This window comes from Labrus bergylta, chromosome 7 (genome assembly GCF_963930695.1).
Source record: "Labrus bergylta chromosome 7, fLabBer1.1, whole genome shotgun sequence".
Taxonomy (NCBI): Eukaryota; Metazoa; Chordata; class Actinopteri; order Labriformes; family Labridae; genus Labrus; species Labrus bergylta.
This window is the reverse complement of record NC_089201.1, coordinates 16486023-16509620: the sequence shown is the minus strand read 5'-3', so window position 1 is coordinate 16509620 and position 23598 is coordinate 16486023. Positions and strand designations below refer to the sequence as shown.

At 40.3% G+C, this 23598-nt stretch overlaps 1 protein-coding gene across 1 annotated transcript in view; it reads left to right on the top strand.

Annotated features, from left to right (window-relative positions):
• LOC109985962 (transcription factor SOX-6-like) overlaps positions 1-23598 on the top strand; it is a 125583-nt gene that overhangs the window by 23537 nt on the left and 78448 nt on the right. The window contains exon 3 of the mRNA XM_065956885.1: positions 22328-22550. Within this exon, the coding sequence (XP_065812957.1) occupies positions 22329-22550 (222 nt within the window). The 5' untranslated portion in view covers position 22328. The remainder of the gene's footprint in view (positions 1-22327; positions 22551-23598) is intronic.

The window sequence follows — 23598 nt, the reverse complement described above, 5'->3', positions numbered from 1 at the left end:
ATTACACGGCGGCGAGATGACAAGTGGACCCTCCTAACAAAATTACAGTCTTCTTAGGATACCTATCCTGTCGTGACAGCAACAATTTGTGGGAGCTTTGTTTTATAGGGCTTTTGAAGAGGCTGCTGTGTGTTGGAGGATTTTCAATTCAAGGCCCTGACTTAGTACATGCTGTATCTAATGGCTTTGATCAGAAGAGCTGGGGTGTGTCTATGACTAATGTTCTACATGATCTGACATCAATAAAACAGGATCTTTTTGGTTGCAGTGTTTACCTACAGAGCATGAAGAAGTAGATCCAGATTTTTATTTGTTTTACCAAAAAAAAAGAATTGTTGTAAGACTAAGATCCTTAAGCCATAAATTAACACAAATCTTACCCTAGCAGGACTTTTGTAGATAGAGGAGTTTGCATCTGAGATATACGATAAGTTGATCCTCCAAAGTCTTAAGTAGCTTTAATCAGCGGTGGGAAAGACTTTGAGAAAAGACTGCATGCATCATGGCAGGCCTATTTGCAGAGCTCTGTTATTACATATGCTCGCTCTAATGGCAGTCATTTGCAAAGAGTTAGAAAAGTAACCAGACAGCAAGCAGCCACTGGGCTGATTTGTGTGAAGCTAATGAGCTTATAGGTTAATGAACTCACTGCGGTTACCTGTTTAACTCCCCCCCCAAAAAACAATGTCCTCCTCTGCTTTATACTCCGGCTGTAAATGTGAACATCACTGTTTACAGTAGTAGATGGATCAGTGCTGCTAATGGGGAGCATCTAACCAAATTTAGTGTTGTTTCTCAGTACTTATGTTAACAGAGAGCTATTATGTCCTCCTGAGAATCGGCCGTTTAGTTAATTGATCTGATTTATCCACACATGTGAAAAGTCCACTTTGGTCTGTAGTGGACAGAAAGCAGGTTTGTGGTTAGGAGCTCCATTTAGCCACGAGGAAAAGAGCAGTGAACTTCAGCGGTCTAACGCGGCTGCGCTCCAAGTCAGCACATTCGTTCATGCGTGCCAGCTCACCAGCTCTTCTTCAACAAGTACATATGTTTGTGTGTTATGTATTTTTCCAGCCTGTGTCTGTGTCAATTTATTTGTGTTTGTGCTTGCATGCATGTTTGTGTTTTGCACACTCATGCCTCATCAACATCCCGTCTGAGGCCCATCTGGTTTGCTTTGAAGAGGCTCGTGGAGCTGCAGCGGTCTGGGAGTTTTAAGGCAGGGCTGGGCCAGCAGCGGTTCCTCCCCACTTACACATTAATCCCCAGAGCGAGGCCCTTTGCCAGCAACAGTATAGAGCAGCCTCGTGGCTACTTCCCAAACCACCCAAGCTCATACCCCACTTTCTCTCTTCTATTGCCCTTGAAATGGGGCCTGCTCTAAATATTATCTCCCCCTGTGCTTTATCCCTCCGTTTATCCCTAAGTCGGCATGGAGAAGAAAGGAGCCGTGGGGCTGAGTCACTTTTTCCCCTCTCTTCTCCTCGCTCTTAAACCACAGGCAGCGGCAGCGGCTTCCTGGAGATGAGCGCTTTTGTCTGTTGTGCGACCGCTGCGGCTTTAGGCAGATCCTCCTCTCATGAGGTAATGCACAGGCGAGATGAGGAGGCAGAGTGTGGATGGAGCTATATTTTTAACCTTTGATTTATGCAATGGAAGGCTGCTCTGATGGGGTGCATGTTCTTTTTCAGCAACACATGGAGGCCACTGTGCGCACACACAACACACACGCACACAAACTTTGGGGTGGCCATTGCAACTGGTTATCAACTGTTGCCTGAGGGTCATTTTGAGTGCAGCACCTGTGGGTGCCGAGTCAACAGCTGAGGGCTGACAAATCTTTGTTGTACGATTTTCCCAGGTTTCCCTTTCAAGAAACAAAGAAACTAAACAATATACTCTCAGGATTTATGTCGATGGCTTTAACAGGGGACAGCGTTAGCAAAGGAGATTGGAAAGTTAAGATATATGACACGGTCGAGAATTGTAAAAACTGAAGTTACATTTATTCTGCTTTCAAGAGCTGACAGTTGATATATCAGAGGACAGTTTGTTAACCTAAAGCCAAAATGTGTCGTTCTAAAAAAATACTAGAAGTTTTCTCTCTGTATTCCTCCCATCATGTACTGTTTCCTAAAACATCAAACCGACTTCTCACACACTTGTATTCTTAAGCATTAACCTCCTGATGAAAAGACAGCTGCTGATGATGCTTTAGTTAAAGCACATGACACACACGCACACACACACATGCAGAGAAGAGGTCACGTAATGTAAAGGAGTTGGCAGTGGAGGGAAGTGTAGTACATGAAGAGAGGGTAAAATGTTACAGTGAAGCAAGAGTACAGTGAACCCTGTGGACCCTGTTCTTTTTCAGATGTAGTATGTCATGCATGTGGAACATACTGTTAAACAGAATTATAAACAGTTAGTGTCTATTTCTCTCTAAACAAATGACACACAAAACCTACATTATATATCTATATAAGCACTTAAAGGCAGGGTTGGTCATTTTCTCCAGATAGACTTTTTAAGATTTGTTTTGAAATTGTCTTTAGGTCCTGACAGAAATGAATAACTCATGAGCTCTGAAAAAGGAACAAAGAAAATCTGTCATCTGTGGCCGTCTGCCACGAGTTATCAATCTGATGAACCAATCAGACCTCCCTGTGACAGGTCTAAAGTTTTTTTTAAAGCTACAGTCCTTACGATACTATCATCAAAATAAAGAAGATTGTATTGTGTAAAACACACGGTATCTTAAAGTATTGAAATACAGAACAGTTAGACAATCTTCCCTCCCATACAGTGTCTATAAATGTTCGATTTTCTCATTTCACTGGTGACAAATGCTACCTGCTGGGACTCCTGGCCTCCTGTTTAGGAATGCCACCGAACTCGCTGACAGTCAGGATAATTGATTCCTGTTTTAACTGTCAGGGGTCACAGAGGTCGCCGGTCAGGGTCAATCTCAGCTGTTGTGCTGCGGGCTACAGGGGACACCACCTGGTCCCTAGATCATGGTGTCCGTCTTCTCTCCAAACAAAACGCTTCCTCACCTTTTTACATTCTACAACATGTTGTAGCTGGAGAGACTTTATTCCCAGCTTCTTCTGCAGTCTGTGTTCAACCCACTTTAAAAAACAGTGTTTGAGTGTTGTCTGTAAAAAGGAGGAAAGTCTGCACACAAAGTGCCTCCTCTACATCAATTTTTCTGCTTCAATGCCAACACCTGTTTTCCCTCTCTATTTGTGAACACTATTTGACTGACCCTGAATGCAGCTCAGCACCAAACACCAACAACATCCCCTCTTCATGTCTACAGTATTCTCATTAAAGTAAAACTCCTGCATCCCGTTTTAAAGCTGCCATCAGCCAAAATGAAACAACCTTAATGGCTGCTGATTGCATTCCCACACTGGCCCGACCCCCTCCTCCGTTTTCACCGATCTGATAGTTTAAGTACATGCTAGCATAATTGAGGTCTCTTCCTTGATTAGATTTGCACCAGCTTTTAACAAAGCCTGCTCGAACCTAATCCAATGAGTCCCATTGTGGGGAGAGCCGAGGGATGACATCGCTCCTGGTTAGCTTCAAAATCAACTGAGCCGTCGAGCAATTAGAGGCAACGCTGATAAAGAGGCTGAGCGACTAAAACTAATGGCAACCAAGTGTTCAACCAAGCTCACACAAATAATAAGTGGACAATTGAGCAGTAATTTCTACCTTTTTACTTGATACAGGCACTGGATTTTTAGAATGAACTTAAAACGCTTGTCATAGATTTAAGTTTAAGGCAGTTTTACACTTAATTCAAATGATTTTATTAAAAAATAAGGCCGGAAACAACAAGACAAGATTCTTGTCTTTCACATTAGTCTATGGTTTTAATTGAATTTTATGTTTTTTTCATCAGGTTAAAGCTCCTGTGGTGAGTTTTTAGTTGATTATGAAACAGACTGAAATGAATATTGTTGCTTCTCAAGCGATCTTGAAAAACAATGAGACCATCAGCATTAAGATTGGTTACCAATACAAAGTTATTTTTAATGTCTTAAACTACAGCCAGGAGAGGGTCAGTGTTAGAAAACGTGATTCCTAGCTAGCTGTGGAAACAGCCTTTCCTTCTATTTCCACACTGAGAGATATATTAGACTTTTCACAGAAGACATGATGAGATGTTTGGTTGTAAAACAAACTCAGCATAGCCATTAAATGCACCACTACTGTATGTCCACAGGGGGCACCAAAATCAATGCAATCATTTCCTCACAGGAGCTTTAAGTACAAGCTTCCAGTCTTCCTAATTTAAACATTTGTTTGAACAATAAGGTATGAAACAACCAAAAAATATATTTTCTCATAACACACATATTGCCTTCTTTTAACTGGATTTTAATGTCTCTTTCTGAAGGTAAATCTAGCATAAGCCTGTTACATATATGCTAACCTTTTTCTTCTGCATGGTGCAAATACACCTGCACTTGTCTTTTAGAAGCTTTTTGCGATATGTGTCCATGTGCTGTATTTTTGTTTCACAGTTTCCTAGGCGAGTTGCACCCAGCAGACCTGACCCACTGGGCCGGGATCGTGCAGCCCGGCAGAGTGAAGAGGTGTCAGCACTGGCTGTGTCCTCCGGTGACACTCGGCATAATCAGTTAGAGACTAAACCTCCTTCTGACCTGTGGCTGTGTGTCACACACTCAATCCCCTAATCTTCTCCTTTGTTCTGTGTCACCATCAATTAGTCATGTACCAGGAGTCAGCCAGAGGAAAGTGTGTGCGAGGATACAAGCCCGTGCTTCAACATTTTAATTACACTAACTGTTAACTTAGAAGTTTACTGTATCTAGTGGCTGTCGGAATAGGAGCTGTAGCTATTATCCATCAGAGATAAATCAATTATTAGATATTTTAATCATTGTTAAAGTTATTTTTGATGCAAAAGTGAAAAAGAAAGTACAAATTCCAGGAACTGAAATGTGAATATTCAGTCCTCTTCAATGTCCTATGAAAAGAAAAGTCAGAAGTAACTCAAATTGCAAAAATGTTTCGATACAGAAATTTAAATACAGATACCTTTTTCTGTCTATGTGTAACTTTTGGTTAATTTTCAATTACTTTTTAAAAGACTTTTAAGGATTTTAAAGTCCATGCTCCTATGTAAAATCAGCATGTTGTATTTAAATCAAAGAACACACCACCGGCAGCTGGTGAATTATTCTCCAGGTCGGGAGCAACTTCTGACGGGCCGGGATGTACGTCTTAGATTGTTAGCTTGATGCTAAAACCTATTGGAAATTACCGTTAATGGGCTCACAAAATTAGCATTATGATTGCAGTACTTTTTTATTTCAGGGGCGATCTAGTTTATTTAAAAATTTTAAGTTATTTTACAACAATGTTAACACTGTTGAGCAATATAGATTGTTTCTTAAGTTAAGAGATGCTAAGCTGGCTTCTTTGAGTCTCTACAGTCTGCAACACTCAGTTGTATCATTGGCCAAATGTTGGCCTGTGGGCTGAATTAATTTAGCCCAAATTATCAGCAAATCAAGAAGGCGTGCCACGACAGCTGTCAGTCATTCACACACATTATTTTGAGATAAAGCACTTTTTTTTTGATTGCTACTCTAGGTTCGACCAAAAGGCAACCTTTGAAGAGCTTAAACACCTGAGGCAGACACCCGAAGTGATGTTCATCTTACGTCACTTTACGAGCATGCATACGTTATCAGACTTGCTCTAATTGATCTCTTCTCCGACCAGATCAGTGTCCAGATTAAGAACAGGAAGGGTTATCGAAGAGTCTCTTTCTCTCTCTTCTACCGTCTCCCTTCTCCTCTGTGTGTGTTAACCCTCCTCTATTCTTAACAATAGGATTTCACACTCTCCAAAAATAGGCCTGAACAAGTCACAGCTCACCTGTTCAAGCTGTAACTAATCCAGAACTATTTCCATATACCCTTGAGGTACAATGATCCTGCCCATGAGGGTGCCAGGGGATGAGCAGGCAATGCTGGTGTGTGTGAGAAAGAGATGCAAAGAAAGAGAGACGAACAAATGATTTTGGGTTCATGTGAAGGGATGAAACATTGTTGATTGTGGTTTTAAGGATATTTTTTCTGTGTTTCCAATCTACAGTCGTGAACTTGAGGATTTAGCATTTGCAGAAAACAGGAGTAGCAGGTCAGAAAAGTGTGTATTTGTACATTTGCAGTACTATTTGACATGAGAGGGTTCATACAGCAGCTTATCTGCGTGCTGTGTTTTCAGGCTATGGTTGACAGTAGCTGATACACCGCGTGATAAATGCACTTTGATTTACAGGGGGAACAAAGCTGTATTGTGTGAGCCAGGGACACTTAAAGAGCCGGGTAACTGGGATGTGAACGCAGGCCAGATTTATGTGTGCGTGTTCAAGAGCTCAAGCTATGCCGGAGTGTGTTTGTTAAAGCCTTTTGGATGAGGCTCCAAAATGCTTGGCACCCTTTCAAACGCCGGATCACTCGCTGATAATAGAGACAGATTTTTGATGCCGTTGCCAATTTGACGTTATTGAGAGACAAGCGTTTAGATATGCTGTCAAAAGTGCAGAGTGCAGGCATCGCTGGAGGAAAAATACACAAATGATTTATCATCTGGATGCAATTAATTTAACCTATGGAGTCTTACTCAATAATTAATGTCTATTGGCATATGACCCTATATGCCATACAGTAAACAGCATGTCTCATAACTATGTATGAGATCTTGTAGGCAGCTAATATATTGCTCAAAGGCCCAGAGACAAGCACTGGGACTTAATAAATCAGCCATATCTAATGAAGCCCCTAATTGTGATTTACAGCCTGCATGCACAGTGCAGGGATGGAGGGAGGAATTGTTGGGGGAAAAAGAGAGAGAGAGAGCAGTCAGAGGACGAGTGTTACCCCATCCAGCTGAGCAGCAGGCGAAAAAAAGGAATGCAGCTTTATTAAAAAACGCTGCTCTCTTCCAAAAACTGTGAAATTCTTGCGTGAGTCTCATGAGAGGTTTGTCGGGGTTTGATACGATAAAAATCAGAACAGCTGGATGGAGAACCAAGGACCACTCACAGTCTATCCAGGAAAAGAGAGAAAGAGGGCTGAAATGTACACAGTTACTTACAGCAGTGATCAATTCACGCTTTTTATTTTATTTTCCCAGTTTGTCATTTATTCCTCAGTTGAAGCATGCGGTATGTGAACGTTTCTTTACATTGTTGGTGATGCGGTTTGTGGTGCGCTCTTCCTCTCCTTTGAAATTGTTTTCTATTTTAATAATTGTGGTTGTTAATTTCATTTATAAAATCTTCCTTTTATTGGTCTTGGTTATATATTAGACTGTATATAAAACATGGACGTAGTCCCAATGACACCACCCTTTGGTTTCTGAAGGGTATTCTTGAAGCCAGAGGACCGCGGTCGCCATGTTGGAAACCTTTGGTCAACCTAGTTAAAGAGGAGGGGATGAGGCCTCCTGACAAAAAGCTACTACAATATGTGCTCGCTGACAGGTCAACTCATCCTTCCCCTTATTATGCAAATGCGTGCATAACTCTTATCCTAAAAATAATGAAGATGGGTGAGTCATAACAAAACGCTTCAGCCCCCTTTATGGTTTGTACCATTAAAGACATGAGCTTAGATACCAAGTTTGATCTTGGAAGAAGGCTCTAATCATGTTTATTTCTACTGTACATATAGGAATCTTAAAATGGGCGTCAATGGGACTTTCAACGCTTTTGCACCAAGCCTCAAGTGGTCACTCAAGGAACTGCAATTTTGTGCACTTCCACATTGGCTTCGTTTTTAACACCAGAGGTTGCCACTTGGTTTAAGGCAGTTTAACGTCCCTAGAAAGAACTGGTTTGTAATATTTGAGCATTTGTTAATGCTTTTATTTTCATAGAGCCAGTAGTCATGAGCTGGGTGACGTCCATTTGGGCAGTAATTGGGGAAGGTGAATGTTTTTTTACCAGGAAATCTGAACAGAGAGAAACACAAGGACGCCACTTTGTATGAACCTAATAGAAACAATATTTCTTTGCGGAGACATTGATATTTTTGATCCTGCGATTCACTTTCCCCATGCCACAGTGGCTGGTTTGATTTTAAGTTTCGTTATTTGTTAATTGGAAAGATTAAAATCGCCATGACAACAGAATTGCATGCATCCTTTTCTGAACTATAGAAACTCCATTGCTCCCCACTGCTATATGTATTTTAAACAAGGCGAGATACTTTTTAGCTCGAAAATGTTCTTTCACCAGTTTATGGAACTTTTGGTATGCTTTTTTAGATTATTTGAGCCCCTAACCAAAGGTAATTTTCTGCCACTATGTGATAGACGATAAAGTTTCCTGAATCTTGAATCATGTTACTGTATTATTAGAAAATATGAAAGCATGCAGAAAAAACCCCATATGTATATTAAAGGTTTATTACCCGATGCACAAATGCCAGACTTTCCACACTTGACGTCACTCATGTTGGACTGAACAACCCCACCTGAGTCTTAAATATTTGCCCTGATTCAAGGGCTTAAGTCCATGTGAAAAGCAGTCGCTGTGATTGGCTAGATTAACACCCTTCATGGTTTGAAGAGAGGCCTTGTGCGTGGCAAACAATGTATATTCGCTGTGGGCCGGTGAAGGACAATGGAAACCTTGTGCGGCGTAGTGAGGCTCTGACCTCGAAGCGCACACTCAAACCTCTCCACACTGAAGAATGTGACTGCGAGCATGTGTACATGTGTTTTTACATCCTGCTCCTTGTGTTCATATTCCACAGAAAGGTAGAGCGTGACTTATTCGCTTTCCTCGCCCGGGTAGTATGAACCAGGCACAGAAGTGCCTCTTCAACATTTCAGCCAGTGTTTATTGAATATAGGCCACTCGTCTGCAGTATCAGATATACCTTATCCCCTCACACATAACTGTTTCTAATCAGCCAGCCTGTTTCCCATAACACACACAAACACAGCTCCACACAGTCGCATATACTTTGTAACGAGTGGCTGCGGCCCGAGCAGGGGACACACCGTGGAAAGGATTAGTGTGGATTGTGACGGCTCGACATGCCGGGGGACACTGACATGCCTCCAGCTCCCAAACAAGACAACCGCTCCTGCAGGGAGGATAAGTTTTACTGATGCCGCTTCAGCAAAACCTACATCACTTAGCCCCAATACCTCCTTTACCGCTTAAATCACCTCAAGTCTTTAACTACAAGAAAGTCAGTGACAGTCAGCCTAACCCGGAATAATTTATTTGCATTTAATTTCAATCCTAGGAAAGGGTCTGTAATGTAAGGACAGGAAATGATAATGCAACAGAATGGGTTATAATACATCAGCACACTAAATTTTTATTTTTGGGTTTTTTATGCCTTTATTAGAGAAACAGGATAGACAGTGGGGAATGACATGTTGCCAAGGAGTCACAGGTTGGATTCAGAACCTTGTGATATAAAATACATGTAATTGCGGCCAAATAATCTGCAGATCAAATCAGACCAGAGAGAAACATTTCAGTGTAAACTATTTCAATGACTTTTACAATAAAACTTCATGGAAAAGTGCAAATACAAAAATAGCAAAAAAATCCCAAAACAGCACATTTTGCTAAACTGCTTCAATTAGCTGTTGCAGTGAAAAAATACTGGAATATTTCTTTAAAGGCAGAAACGTCCTGAATAATTTTTTGCCATTTTTAATTATAAAATCTTAATGAATCTGCTCTAAGTGGGTCACTTAAACAAGGGATCGGTTGTTTTTGGAGGGGTTTTCCATCCTGGTTTACAGAGTTTTTTCCTTCACAAAAACATAAAAAAAAAAATATATATATTTTGTTTATTACTGTTTGGATGATTTGAAATTATGGAGCTTGAAGCATCCTCACTCCGTTTACAGGAGCTTTAAAGGACACATTATTAAACATACTGTGTGATTTATATTCATGATGAACGTCCTGAACCTCGTCCAGAGTTGACAAAAGGATGTGAAACTTATTGTTCTAATTCAACATTTGATACAGTTTAATTCTTACCTGCCAGAGCTAACGAGCCTGATGGCTTTTATGGGATTGTAGACAGTAGTTTTCTATTTTTTTTTACACCTATTTTTGAATGGTGGCAATTTCTTGCCTGGGGTTGAATTTCTTTGTAACACAAAAAACAATTGAAACATAGTTAAGGTCTGAGAAACAAAACTTTAGAAACCCCAAATCTACTTGAAATCAAGCAAATCCGATTGGATTAGAATTCAAAGATTATTAAGTGGCGGTATCTGTGCGTCCTAACGTGATGTAACACGAGTGAGTCAGTGACAGAATCACATGGATTCATATTGTTGGTGACATGCCAAGATCCAAATGTGTTATTTAACTAAATGTTAAAGAAATAATGTTACTGTAGCTTTAAATGAATGAACCCAAATCCTCAAATGGAAGACCTCCTTGTAAAGGGAGTGAAAAGTTCAAAAACCCTCTAAATAAATCTTTAATGAACATAAAATCTGTGACTAATATTAAACCAACCACATTTAAGTATGTACATTCACGTAAATCCTATTTTATACTTCTGGTTGAACTTATAGAATTTAAGCTTATTGGAGTTTAGCCCTCCGATAAGAGTGTTACATGAATGCTCAATGTGTTACAAAATGTGATTAGATTCCTACACATCCCGCATTATTTATGTGTTCACGTATTGTTTCATCACAAACGCACAAAATGAGCAGAAACAAAATCTTGCTTTCTGCGCTCAGACTTGTTCAAACCATCTGTACACATTACACATTCAAGAGGGTCAATAATTGAATACAAATATGTTGTTTTTTAACTGACTGAAAGTAGCATGCCTCTGAATAATGCAGCCATTTCATGCTAACAAAGCTGAGGAAATCCTCCAAGCTCTTACTCAGATACGGAACAAAGCTCATTGTCAGGGTATAGAGAGGCAACTGGGATTACAATGGGGCCATCCAGTGAAACGACTTGTCAGTCTTAATCTGGGATTAGCAGGCTTTCGCGCCTCCTGGGCGCTCTAAAAGCCACCTGTTTGGATGCCCCTGCAGATGATGTTACACTCGAGAGCTCCTTGTTTGCTTCCAGTTTGTTTGTTTACATCACAGTTTTAAAAAAGTTTCTAAAACAACACTAAGAGGTGTAAAGGTGTGCATTTGTTGATTGTATTCTTGTCCTTTGAGAGTTTTACAGTCGATGCTCTCTCAGTACCTCTTGTCAGTGTCTCTGCAAAAAGTGCCACCAAGAAGTTGTTGTTAAGATTGCAGAATTTGAAATTGTAATGGAGAACATGTGCACTGTCTATGATGTCTTTTCATTTTATTGCCTGTGTCGCCAAATCAACAACTGAAACTAATTATCATGTAACATAATTGTTCTCCTCAATCCCCCCCCTCCCCCTCTTTATAGGATTTGATCCCACTGTGCCATCGTCTCCTCTCAGCTCAACATTTTCTGAATTATAAATGTGTTAAGAGGAAGGACAAATGCAGTAAATTAACAACAGCTGAAAAAAAAAAGTAAACATGGTTGTCTGACAATTGTTCTTGAATGTGGTAGGGGCCCATGAGTCTTGTTATGACTTATTGAAGCTCACTTTTTGTCAGTTCCTAGCCTCAGGGCTAATGCAATCAGTCTGAAAAATGTGTGAGGGCAGCTGTCGTATCACAAGAGGCCTCTTCTATCATGATGTTGTTGATGTCACCCTGAAATAGACTTAACCACCGATGATACTTTGTAACTTAACCCTTTGGAAATTTACCCTCTTTGATTGCTAAATCTGCCTAAATTATGTGACACAAAGGCACAGTAAACATTTGGGGATTCTTTTGGGGGACTTTATACAAATATCCAGTTGCATAATCTATTTGAAAAGATAGTGTGTGTAATCTTTTATATATATAAGCTAGATTTAAACAGTGTCTTCTTCCATGTCAAAAGGGCACATATGGTTCATCTTTATTCTTAAGATGATAGGATTCCTCCTTGTTTGCAGTTTCTGTTACCTATGCAAAGACGTTTGAGCACAACAGGCTTAAGACTTGTGTAACAAGCTTCTTTGTGCATCACAGTGGAATTATGTTGTCCCCAGAGAGGTCAGAAGTAACAATTAGGATAATAAGGATAATGACTTGAAGTGAGAGGACATGTGGTGGTGTGCTGCTGCATTAGCTCCTGCTGATAAAAAGCGTATTACCTCCTGGAAGGTGTTTATCAAGTGGTAGGCTGTATGCGCTTTAAGCTGATATAGATCACAGGTGAAATGAGGTTAGGAGAAAGAGAGACGATAGAGGAAAGGTTGGCTGAGTGAGTGAGAAAGAGGACACACAAACATTGACTCATGGAAAATGTTTTTCTCAATAAAAGGTCAATTAAAGCTTCCTGCTTTGCTCTAGATGACTCCCCTATAAAATGCACCCCTAAAAGTACCTTTAAATGTCGTATTTTTAAGGGACCATAGGGTAACATATCTAATCAGCTGTTGTTCAGACCCCCATGAAAGAAAACCCCTCTCTTGATAAGGTGTGGCTTTAGAGATCCTGGGAGGAACTTTTGACATAGCAAAGACATAGCAGGTTGACAAGGCTTGATAGAATCCATCTTAATATACAGTAACTACCATAGTGGTCATAGTGGTTTTCTACTTGGAAATCCTCACAATTGGTTTAACTAGATGTACTGTACTTGCAGATTAACTTTTGGGGTTCCTCAGGGTTCTGGTCTTGGTCCGCTTCTATTGTCTTTGGGCTTTAAGATAAGAAAAATCTGGTTGGGAAGGCTTGGTATAGTCTGACTTATTTTATATAAAACTACCTATACATTTTCTATTTTCTAAGAGCTCAAAGGTAAAATGTCTAATTCAGCTGTTGTGCAGACCCTTATGAAAATACCTCTCTAAGATTTGGCAGTGGCCTTTAAGTAGCTTGGAAACACATTAGTACCAAAATGTTGATACTGATTTGTGCAATTTGGATAGTGCTCTCTTTCAGAAATGTCCAGGACTGCCCTGCTTTTAATAAATGATTTTATTTTTCCATTACTGCCAAAACACGTATAACTTCTTTCACTTTTTTGTTTGTTTCTTTTACACTCTGTATTAAATCAGAACTTTTATGGTCATCATTTATCTGTTTATATGATGGCAAAGCTTTGTGGACAATTTGGTCTATTAAGGATTAAGACACAAAATATTCACACTGACCAGGTTTTCTAACTAGCTTGGGTGAGAGGTAGCAGACAAACAGTCCTTTTGAGCCCCAGAGTGTTGACTTTGGTCTTCAATGGTTTCTTTAATGGTTTACTCTGTATCGTTGCCATGAAGCAGATAAATGTATATGTGTACTGTATTTGTGTTAGCACGGGGTGTGTTCGCATGCCAGAAAAAATAACAAGCACAAGGGAGGGTGTTGGTCAATAAGGCCACTTCTGGATTTTCTAGGGGTCTGTGGTTTAGGTCCAAGTCCATGAACACAGAGACCCTGCATAGTGATGTGTTGTTTATGTCCACTGTACAAGCCATGCATTCATCATTTTTTCAGCATTCTGTCTTTGGATTGATTGAGAGTTTCCATCAGCAGGACTAACAGAGACATGAAACATGTGTTTGCTCTAGGTGTTCTTCTAATGAAAGACAAAATCCTTAAACTGGCAACAATTATACCGACCCGTTTCTCGCAACTTAACTACCTGCATTAATGGGGAATTCAATAAATGATTGTTTTGTGCTGTTAACAACCTTAAAACCCATGCTTGGACGTATTTGATTCATGTTTGAACTTAAACAGTATTGTTCAATTTTAAGACTATTCAACTTTTAAAATGTTCTAATTTGCCAATGAACAATACATTTAGATCCTCATTTATTAATCTGAGCAACACATTTCATTTTTTGCCAAACATCTGATTGAAAAAAAGTCTGGTACCCTATGTCGTATAATAATTTGTTTCATTGACTACATCTTTTGCTGACAAAAAAACGATGGCTACCTTGATATTATCTCAAAGTAGCCACTGACTTTTAAAGCTCATATAAAGCAAATAGTCTCCATTTGTTCGGTCAAATCAAACTGCTGCTGGTGTTGATGATGGACATAGCATTATAAATTCAGAACAGAAAGACAGTCATTTATGGTATTGAAACATGTTGTTGACTGACAAACTGGATGTCAAAGTTTGCAAATATTTTGGCAAACTTGAATAGCTTTTCTTAAGAATGCTAAAACTTGTATTATCCTTTTTTTAAATAACTGATGCAATAAATATTTTTCATCTGTTTTTGATTAAATCACACATATCAACAAGTGCTAACTCAGGCAGGACAAAGAGGAAAACTGAGTGCTGCCTCCGCTCATCCCCTCTGCGTTCCTTGTGGATGTAAATACTTTCCAAAGAGGTAAATACAATAGAGCTCTCCAGTGTAACGTACTGATGGTCATACAATGACTGCTGTTTACCTGGGAATCCTGGAAGGATTTGGTCATGACAGCTGATTGATGAACACTTGGTTCTGACCCGACCATCTCACACAGCATCCGCCTTGTGCTCACCTCCCTTCATTGTTTCACTTAAGTCAAGAAAAGGTCAGAAAAACCTGCATTCGCATGCAATAAGTACGAACAGCTTTGAAATAGAGCAGCTACTTGTTGTTGGCTCACTCCCTTCAGAGCAACAGAGCTGCCTCTTACAGTGAAATCCATGTTAATGGGTTGGAATTTCAGAAAACAAAACTGCTTTTCTTGCTATGAAGGCAGTGACGGAACGGGCTGGTTTGGGGCTAACTGGCGTTGCTATTTAATGGTTCTATTTTGGGCAAAAGACCCGGGGACGAGGGAATCTCTGCAGAAAACAGGGCAGCGTGTGTGTGCTCACATTCCTCATGTCTGACCTCTGACAGTGCCCTCTGTTTGCAGTGCTCTGCGATGATCTAATGAGAGTCCAGACAGACCTAAGATTTAGGAGCTGGAGGAGCAGTTCTCATACAGCCAATTCTCTTAAAAGATTTCTTTTTTCTTTTTGGTTTATTTATTCTGGGAAACAAACTTGAGCACACATGCTCTTTTTTTGGAAACGCCCTGCTACACATTCACACCTGGGAGTTGCCCGATACAACTACAAACTTTCATGATGGCTTCAAAACAACTCCCCTATAGCAATTAGCTTTGAACAAAGCAAGCATTTGTTTGGTCGGGGTCTAAAGATAGACTCTGTTAAGTTGCAACAAACATTTCACTTTTTTAGCGTTACCTTTAGTGATTTTTAGTCTCTTTTCAATCTGTAGCGAGGTCCTTTTTCCGTGGTTAAGTTAATGGTTACACCTTCCATCAACTGAAGGTTCCTTATTTAAAAAAAAAAAAAATCCTAACAGGAAGTACAGTACCTTAGCTTTAGACAGTTCAAAATACAAAACAAGAGCATACAAGCTGTTTTGTAATGAAAAATTATGGAATTTTTAAACACATGATTCAAATGCGATCAATTGCGATTGACTATTGGAATTCAGCAATTAATCACAAGTAAAACATTTTTTATTATATTATATTAGATATATTACATTATATTTGATAGCATTTATCGAGGATGATGCAGACTCGGCTGGGTTTTGGTGTGCAGATGGAAATGACATTACAAGAAAAAGTTGTTTCCAAAGATGAGTATTACTTTCAGTTCCTTGCTCTATGGGTACATAATGCATTTATCACACCCAGACTCGTTTACTGCATCAGCATCCTTTAGGGCTTTAAAGTACTCAACAAACTTCAAAACATCCAGAACTCTGCTCACCCGCACCCTCTCCCATGAACACATCACCCCTTTTCTGCAAAATCTCCATTAGCTCCCTGTACCTTACTGTATTCGACTCAAAATCCTTCTCCTCACTCACAAAGCCCTCAACCTACAGGCTCCCTTCTCTCTGACCTCCTCCACCGTCACTCTCCTTCTCATAGCCTCCATTCTTCCAACGCAAACTTCTGGTCTCCACCACACAGAACTAAGAGCCGTACCTTGGGGGACAGAGCCTTCTCCATAGCTGCCCCCTCCCTCTTGACGCTGCGGTTCATGTGTTGTTGTCTATGTTCTATGTTTGTTCCTTCTATCTAGTTTTGATCTTTTTATGTTTATGTTTCACAGTGTCTTTGAGTTTCTTATTTCTTCTTCTTCTTATAATTATAGCAGTTGTTATTGATGGATACCACCAATAGTGCTGTATCTGTTTGAACTTACATTCCCCATGCCCCTCTTTCACTGTTTTGTTGTTGTTCGGTGACACCCCGACAGACAAACAATTCCAAGGAAAGTCCTCCATCTTCTTTCTCCACTTGTGTTTTTTCTCTCCTCTCATTCTCTGTCTCTCTTTCTCATTGGTATTTCCCACTTCCTCAGCTCTGTCCAGCTGGGACGGCTGGAGATTTTACACCCAATTGGTCGAGTCGAAGGCCTTTGTCAGATCCCTTCTCTCGCTCCACAAGTGGCAGAAGGGACCTGGGTTGTGAATGGCGCTTTGTGTACTGTTTTTCTAAGAGGGGGCCCTCTCTCTCCCGCTCTCATCTGTCACAGGTCCCTCTCCGTCCACGCTCCACAATGCCTGATTGTTTCTGCCAAGTCGCCAGGTTCCAGGCCAGATCTGAACAACGCTTTCCTGCCAAATTCCGACCCCGGTTTTTTGTTTTTCTTCCTCTCACAAAGGGATTCTAAGTTACTGTCCACGATTAAGAAGAGGACTTAGCTAGCTGTCCAGCAGAAATAGTCTGTTTGTTAAATGTGTCTCTGACCTAAAAGGCTGTAAGAAACTCCATAGGCAACAAAGGAAGGAAGGGAACTTTAACCAAAATGCTCAAAAAGAACAGTAAGTAACATTGCTGAGCATTCATTGTGATTATTATTGACATGAGGTTACAGCATGTACTGGTCTTATTCAGCTGATATGTAAACCTGCTTGTGGGATGATCTTCCCAACCTGACTTCATGCTCATAAAAACTATAAAAGCATGAAAAATTGAAAGTCTCCACTTAACAGTGCATGCTTTGTTTAGTTTAGACGAGCAGTGAATCTCACTAGTGTCATTTTCCAAGAAATGTCTGGGGACAGGGGAACTTCATTCAGGGGAAAGGCTCGATGTTTTTCTACATGTCTTTTTCTTTTTCTACAATATAAAAACTCCCTCGGAGAGCCTCAAAGCACTGTGTGAAAGAAGGAATTTGCTTTTCAGCTTTCGGTGTTTCCTGAGAGGGACTCCATGTTGTCAAAATTATTATTATGATGGGAGAGGGATGCTCCTTTGTTACTGCTTGGTTACTTTAGTCTCAGAGAAGAACCTGATATTACCAGACAACAGTGCTTTGGTTAGTTAATAAAAAACACACATTTGACATAATGGAACCTTTTACAAATCAAGAAACATTCTCATGTTCTTGTAGGGTGCATCTTTTTGGTGTAGTGTTCCCTTTTCTTAGATTCATAGAAGTCTGTTTAAACTCTGTGTCTGAAAAGCAAAAAACATGCAGTGATAATGTTTTTCTGCAAAAGTAGTGACGTCTAGTTGTAGGGATGGCTGACATCCCAAAGAACAGCGCTGTATCTCTGTTTTTCTTCATGTCATGACAGTAGCAGCTGGAAGGAAGTTCCTCCTCCATTATGAGCCATTATTGTTAAACCTGATGTTTGGCTTTTCATTTCTGACTTTGTTTCATAAAAGTAGAAACATTAAAAGTCATTAAGTTCCCCAATCGTCGACATGGCAGGAACAATCTTTCTTTAATTTTAATTTAACCTCTAAAAGTAGTGAACTGTACTCCCGTAACAACACACCTTATGTAGATCACAACAACACATGAACAACTGGTGAGTTCATTATATGGACAGGTTTAAGCATAAATAGGTTCTTGCTCATTTGAAACTGTATAGAGGAAGTTGAGATAGCATCTTGGTTTCTAAAAGTGAAACACGATGCAAAAATGTCTTTCACTTGCATTCTTTTCTTTGGCCAGCAGGGGTCAACTTCACTGGTCGTTTAAAAAAGGTATGAGGGCCTGATTTACGAAAGGATTGCACAGCTTTTCCACCTGCTAAACCTATGCAACTGAGACGAAATGACACTGCCTAGTTCAGAGAGCGAATGTAAAAGGGTAAAATCCTCCCCAAACTGAGCAGCAGATTAAATTGCGTCTCTATGCGTCTGTGCGGTTTGTGTGTATTTAGTCCCATTAAGCATTCTTTTGGGGCAAAATTACCCCTTTCTATGCATCTAAATGAGCCTCATAGCTATAAAAAAATGTCTAATTTACAGTTGAAGGCACAAATAGCATAGTTAACATATTACTTTCTGCTGAGCGTTGGTGGTAACTGCGTCACAGTATTTTAAGGGATTTGTTGCACAAACTTTCCAGTGATCAGGAAATCAACTCCATCTCTGGATGATATCAAAATAAATTAACTGTGAATAATGTCTGAAACTATTAAAAACATTTTTTAGCTTATCATCGGTACATGGACAAAACTGAGCTCACTCAACTTCAGTGCGCAGCTTCACACAGCCGAGTTAAACTCCACAATCTGACGCAATGCAAGAGCAAACTGCACCGAGCAGAGCATGTTTGCTCTTGAATGTCATTAGCACAACATGCTTTGTGAATTGACCCTTTAGACGGAGCAGATAGCAGGGGCTATTTATGCTCAATTCATGGAGCTGATAGCAGCCTCATTCCATTCTGATTGTCTAGAAGTCTATGAGGAGAAAAATCACTTTAAACTTGATTCAACACCTTTGAGAACATTTCCTTAATACGTTTAACGTCTCAATCGTTAGTTCCAGATATTCTCCAATAATTGTATTGAAAACATTGACAATAAGCTGGTTATGTTATTGGATGTATATATCTGTGATATAAGAGTTGATGCCACAGTGACCTGTCCAAAGAGAGATGAAGCATTGCAAATCAGAACCATCATCCAAACATGGACACCTCCAGATCTAAAAGAAACTCCAAGTTTGAAAGCTTGAGTGACCTCCGGATGGTAGTGCCCACTTCTCACAACCAACGATTGAAAACAAATCCTCAACGCTCATCCCAAACCATTTCAACCAATTACAAAAGGCCTCGTGGCATCCTTACCAACAAACCCCCCCTCCCCGTACTGTTGCATGATGCCACCATATCAGTGGCAGCGAGTTATGAGGCTGGGCATTCCTGGCCATATGAGACACCAGTTCCAAGAAACTACGTCTGAAGCTCCCCCATAAACACAGCACCAGCAATATTGTCAACTAAATATAGCCTCTCCTCTGCCCCCTCCCTCATTATCCCTCCCTCATCGCTCTAGTGTGGATTGCAGGAGTTAATTATGGATTAGTTATTTGCTGTTTGTTAGTTGTCTGGGGTCTTTTTATCTCTTTTACTCATACTGTTGGTAAAAGAATAAAGGTCTGGGGAAATTTAAACCTTCAGCTGTCAGGCCTTCCTATCAGACAAATCATGCTACACTTAGCATGTTTAAATCACTGCAATCAAACTTAGACTCTTCTTTGATATAAGCTCCAACTATTCTCTGTAATCATTTCCATGAGAGGAAGATTTCTTGGTGTTGTGGTCTTGGTTTGCCAAAGATGTCACTGAAAGGAGCTCAGATAAAAAATAAAGTTGTTAAAAAATTGCTAAAATTGGGGCAGGGATGGCCTAGTGGTTAGTTGATGCGCCTCATGCACAGAGGATACAGTCCTGAAAGCGGGCAGTCCGGTTTTTGAAAAGATCTTTAAAAAAGGCTTAAATTAACAGTTAAATTGTCAAAAGATGGTCAAATGGATTCAAAAGTCGCCTAAAATGCTAAAGTGAACAGTTGTGTTGTTGTAAGATGTGAAAATAAACAGAAAAGTGTCAAAAAAAAGTTTCTAAAAGACATGAAAATGAACAGTAAGGTTCCTTAAATATGTTAAAATTATTTTTAAAGCTGCTAAAATATTTAAAAAATTAATAGTACAGAGTTTAAACGGTGATTAAATTAACAGGGAAGTTGCTTAAAGATGCTAAAATAAACAGCAATGGTGCCTCAAGATGTTTTTAAATGCCGGAAGAAAAACAGAGAAAGTTGATAATCGCTGCTGATCCCTGACATCTTATGATATTCGGCTTTAAGGATGTCCAGTTTAATTAAAAAATGTTTTCACTTATTCTCAATAAGAGGAGCTTGCAGAGGTCACAAGCACAGTCATCCAGTGTCCCTGTAAAGATCACATGAAAGGGAAGCAGAGTCAAAGGAGCATGAATGACAGAAAAGGGTGAATCATACAAGCATTGCAAAGTGATTACAGTTACAATGGTTATGAATGTATTAATATCCTCAGGTCAGAGTGGAGTGCGTGTCAGTTTTCATGCCATGACACTAGCCAGCCCTCCTCTGATTTAACCTGCATAACAGAGCGACTGGAAGCTGCATTCTGACACTGATAGTAAAAGACGGTATGCACAGAACATCATGACCCTCAGAGTCGCTTTACAGCATTCAGACCTACATGGAAATGAGCTCTTTCACATGCAATATTACAACTCTCATATCCTGAGCCTGCAAATGTACAAAATGTTCCTCCAATAGCTATAGTCCTCAAAGCATTTATACTCTTTTTTTCATTTTTTTTCATCTTTTCCGCACTTAATCTCAAAGAGACACTCTGTGATCTTACTCTTAATCAACTCCCTCTGTAAATTACATATTCTGACCTTTTTCTTCCTCCCCACATATGGACTCTGTGGCCTCGCTCTTCCTCTGCAGACATTCGACTGAGGGTCAGATTTATGTTTAAGGGCACCCACGAGGCTGCATATTTCAAAGATGGACAGCCAGCTGTGATTTACCGAGCGCTTAGACAGAAGTAGCAATCTGTTTAACTTGCGTGTGAACATGTGTGACTGGGGTGTGAATGTGTGGGGCTGTTTTTAAGGAACCTTGGAGTTTGCATTGTTAGTTATCACCATAGAAATGTTGTGCATGTGTGAGCGTTTGCCTCTGTGTAATTGTTTAAATGTGTGTTTCAGACACCAATTAGCCGTATAAAGACAGAGAGAAGAAGAAAACCCTTTAAAGTGCGTTTGTGTTTTGATGTAAAACGATAATTTAGGGCAGAGATTAGGCAATAGGAGGGGAAGGGTTAAGGAAACAAACGCTGTCAATGAAAGTCCGCGTAGTGATAGTGCAACAAAGGGAAGTAATTACAGTAAATGATTAATTAGCCTAATGACTCCCGCAGCCCGAGGCTTACATTAGAAAGGAAAAAAAAAGAGATTCTTCCACTGAACCTCAGCAGCACAGCTTCTGCTTTATTTTTTAACAGCTGGGAGGTGATGAGAGACCTTGATGCTGCTTAATAGATTAATAGATTTTCCCAGAGGCTGTATGTGCTTAATGATCGTGTGTGTGTGTGTGTGTGTGTGTGTGTGTGTGTGTGTGTGTGTGTGTGTGTGTGTGTGTGTGTGTGTGTGTGTGTGTGTGTGTGTGTGTGTGTGTGTGTGTGTGTGTGTGTGTGTGTGTGTGTGTGTGATAAATACCAGGACTGTGATATGTATCGTGAACTGCTGGTGGGTCAGTGAGCTGTATCTTCAGCATTCATGTGTGTTCATTTTAAATAAGGCTTGTGGTTCTGATTGAACTATTCAGGTTCTGAAACCAGAGGCGGCTTCTTTTGTGGTTTCAGTGCACAGTCAGTGATGGACAAGGTTTTTTTAAATCCCTTAACACACCCAAAGTAGAGCAACAGGCTGTTATAGTGAGTGGCAGAAATACTTATATTTAATTTTTATACTTTAGAATTGAAAACATTTAAAGCTATAAAAAATGATAGAATAGCTCACCTGTTTATTATCTAAAAAAAAGTGGCATCAACTCACTTTTTAAAACACATGCAACTTATTTGAAAATTCCCGGAAGGGTTGCATTTTAATAAACTCAGTTCCCAAAGGGGTAACAAAGTGTTGTTCAAAGAAAAAGTGATGCAACAGAGTGATAAACATGATTTATGACAAGTTGTGGGCATCATATTCCAAATGGGAAAAACCTCAAAGTTTCTCTGTTTCTCCGCCTCTCCTCTCCTCTCTTCTCTTTTCTTCTCTTCTCCTCTCCTCTCCTCTCCTCTCCTCTCCTCTCTTCTCCTCTCCTCTCCTCTCCTCTCCTCTGCTCTAATGAGAAATGCTACTTTACCTTTTATTTAGATCATTTTCTCCTCCCCTGTCCTCACATTTCCCGACTGCCAAACTGTGGCCAAAAGCTAAAAGTCCCCGCCCTCTCTTCCTACACAGAATGATGTCTTCCATGCGAGCTACGCCTCCCTTCCACCCACGGTCTGAGGAAGAGGAAGCGATGGGTCAGGATATTGGGGCCTGGGCCAGCGACAAGCGAGATGGGCTGAAGGAGACCCCATCTCCCTCTGCACATGACCAACCCCACCTGGACGAGCTGCAGCCGGTCAGAGAGAAGCTGACAGATGCTGAGTGGGAGAATGTGGTGCCTGCTGCTGCGATGGTGAGACGTGAATTACGCTCTGACCATATCTTATCTTAAGATATGTAGCTATAAGTCAAATCTATGAAACAAATGTGTGTACACAGTGTACACACTCAGGGCACAGCACTCATAAAACACTCATGAAATACATTCTGGAGTACACAGGGTGTGCAAATTCTCATGCATAATGATGATTGTACACAATTGAGTGTACACATGTGCGCGCGCGCACACACACACACACACACTCCTCTGGTGTGTATGCCGCGGGCAGTGCTGTAGGCAGCCCAGTGAGAGTCCTCCTCTAGAGACATGTCGCCCCTGGTTCTTCTCATCTCTGCAGCCTGTTTTCATGTGTGTGTGTGTGTGTGTGTGTTGAGGTGTTAGTTACTTGGCTTCAGGTTCTGTTGGTCCCTAATGGAAGAGGCGTGTTTGACTTTGCCCTCTGAGGAAAGGGAAAAGTTCTGAGAGTGAAGTTTCCTTAGGTATCAATGTTGTGGCCAAACACATTTGACATTTCCCATCAAAAGTCCTATTCATTCATCTCTATAATCCTAAATCTAACTTTTTCCTTCCTTCTTGAATTTTTATTTTCAGGATTGTGTGATTATACAGTTGTTTTATTGTTTTTATTTGGTTTCATACACTGATTTAAGTTGTAAGTCACTCTGAGTCCACAACAAGAACTTTGAAGCTAATGAACATTTTAATAACAACATTTGAACATTATGTTTCACTTAGTGCCAGTGAAACAAAGAAAGATGAAGCCAGTGCGCATGTGCAAAACACCTGCAGTTCCTCGAGTGTCCACACGAGGCTGACTGCAGAAGTCACATACACACCCGTTCAAAAATTCCTGTTTTATTCAGCAGAAATTAACATGTTTAAAGCCAGGTTCAAAACGAGCTTGGTCTTAATAGTTCATTTCTTTATCGGCACACACTTTTGAACCTATAAAGGATAATTCATAATGATACACGTTGCTCACCTGATCGACGGGGGGCTCGATGTAGCTGTTTTTAAAGAGGCCTAAGCTCCAGCTCTTTGCCTGTTGATAGGCTGACCT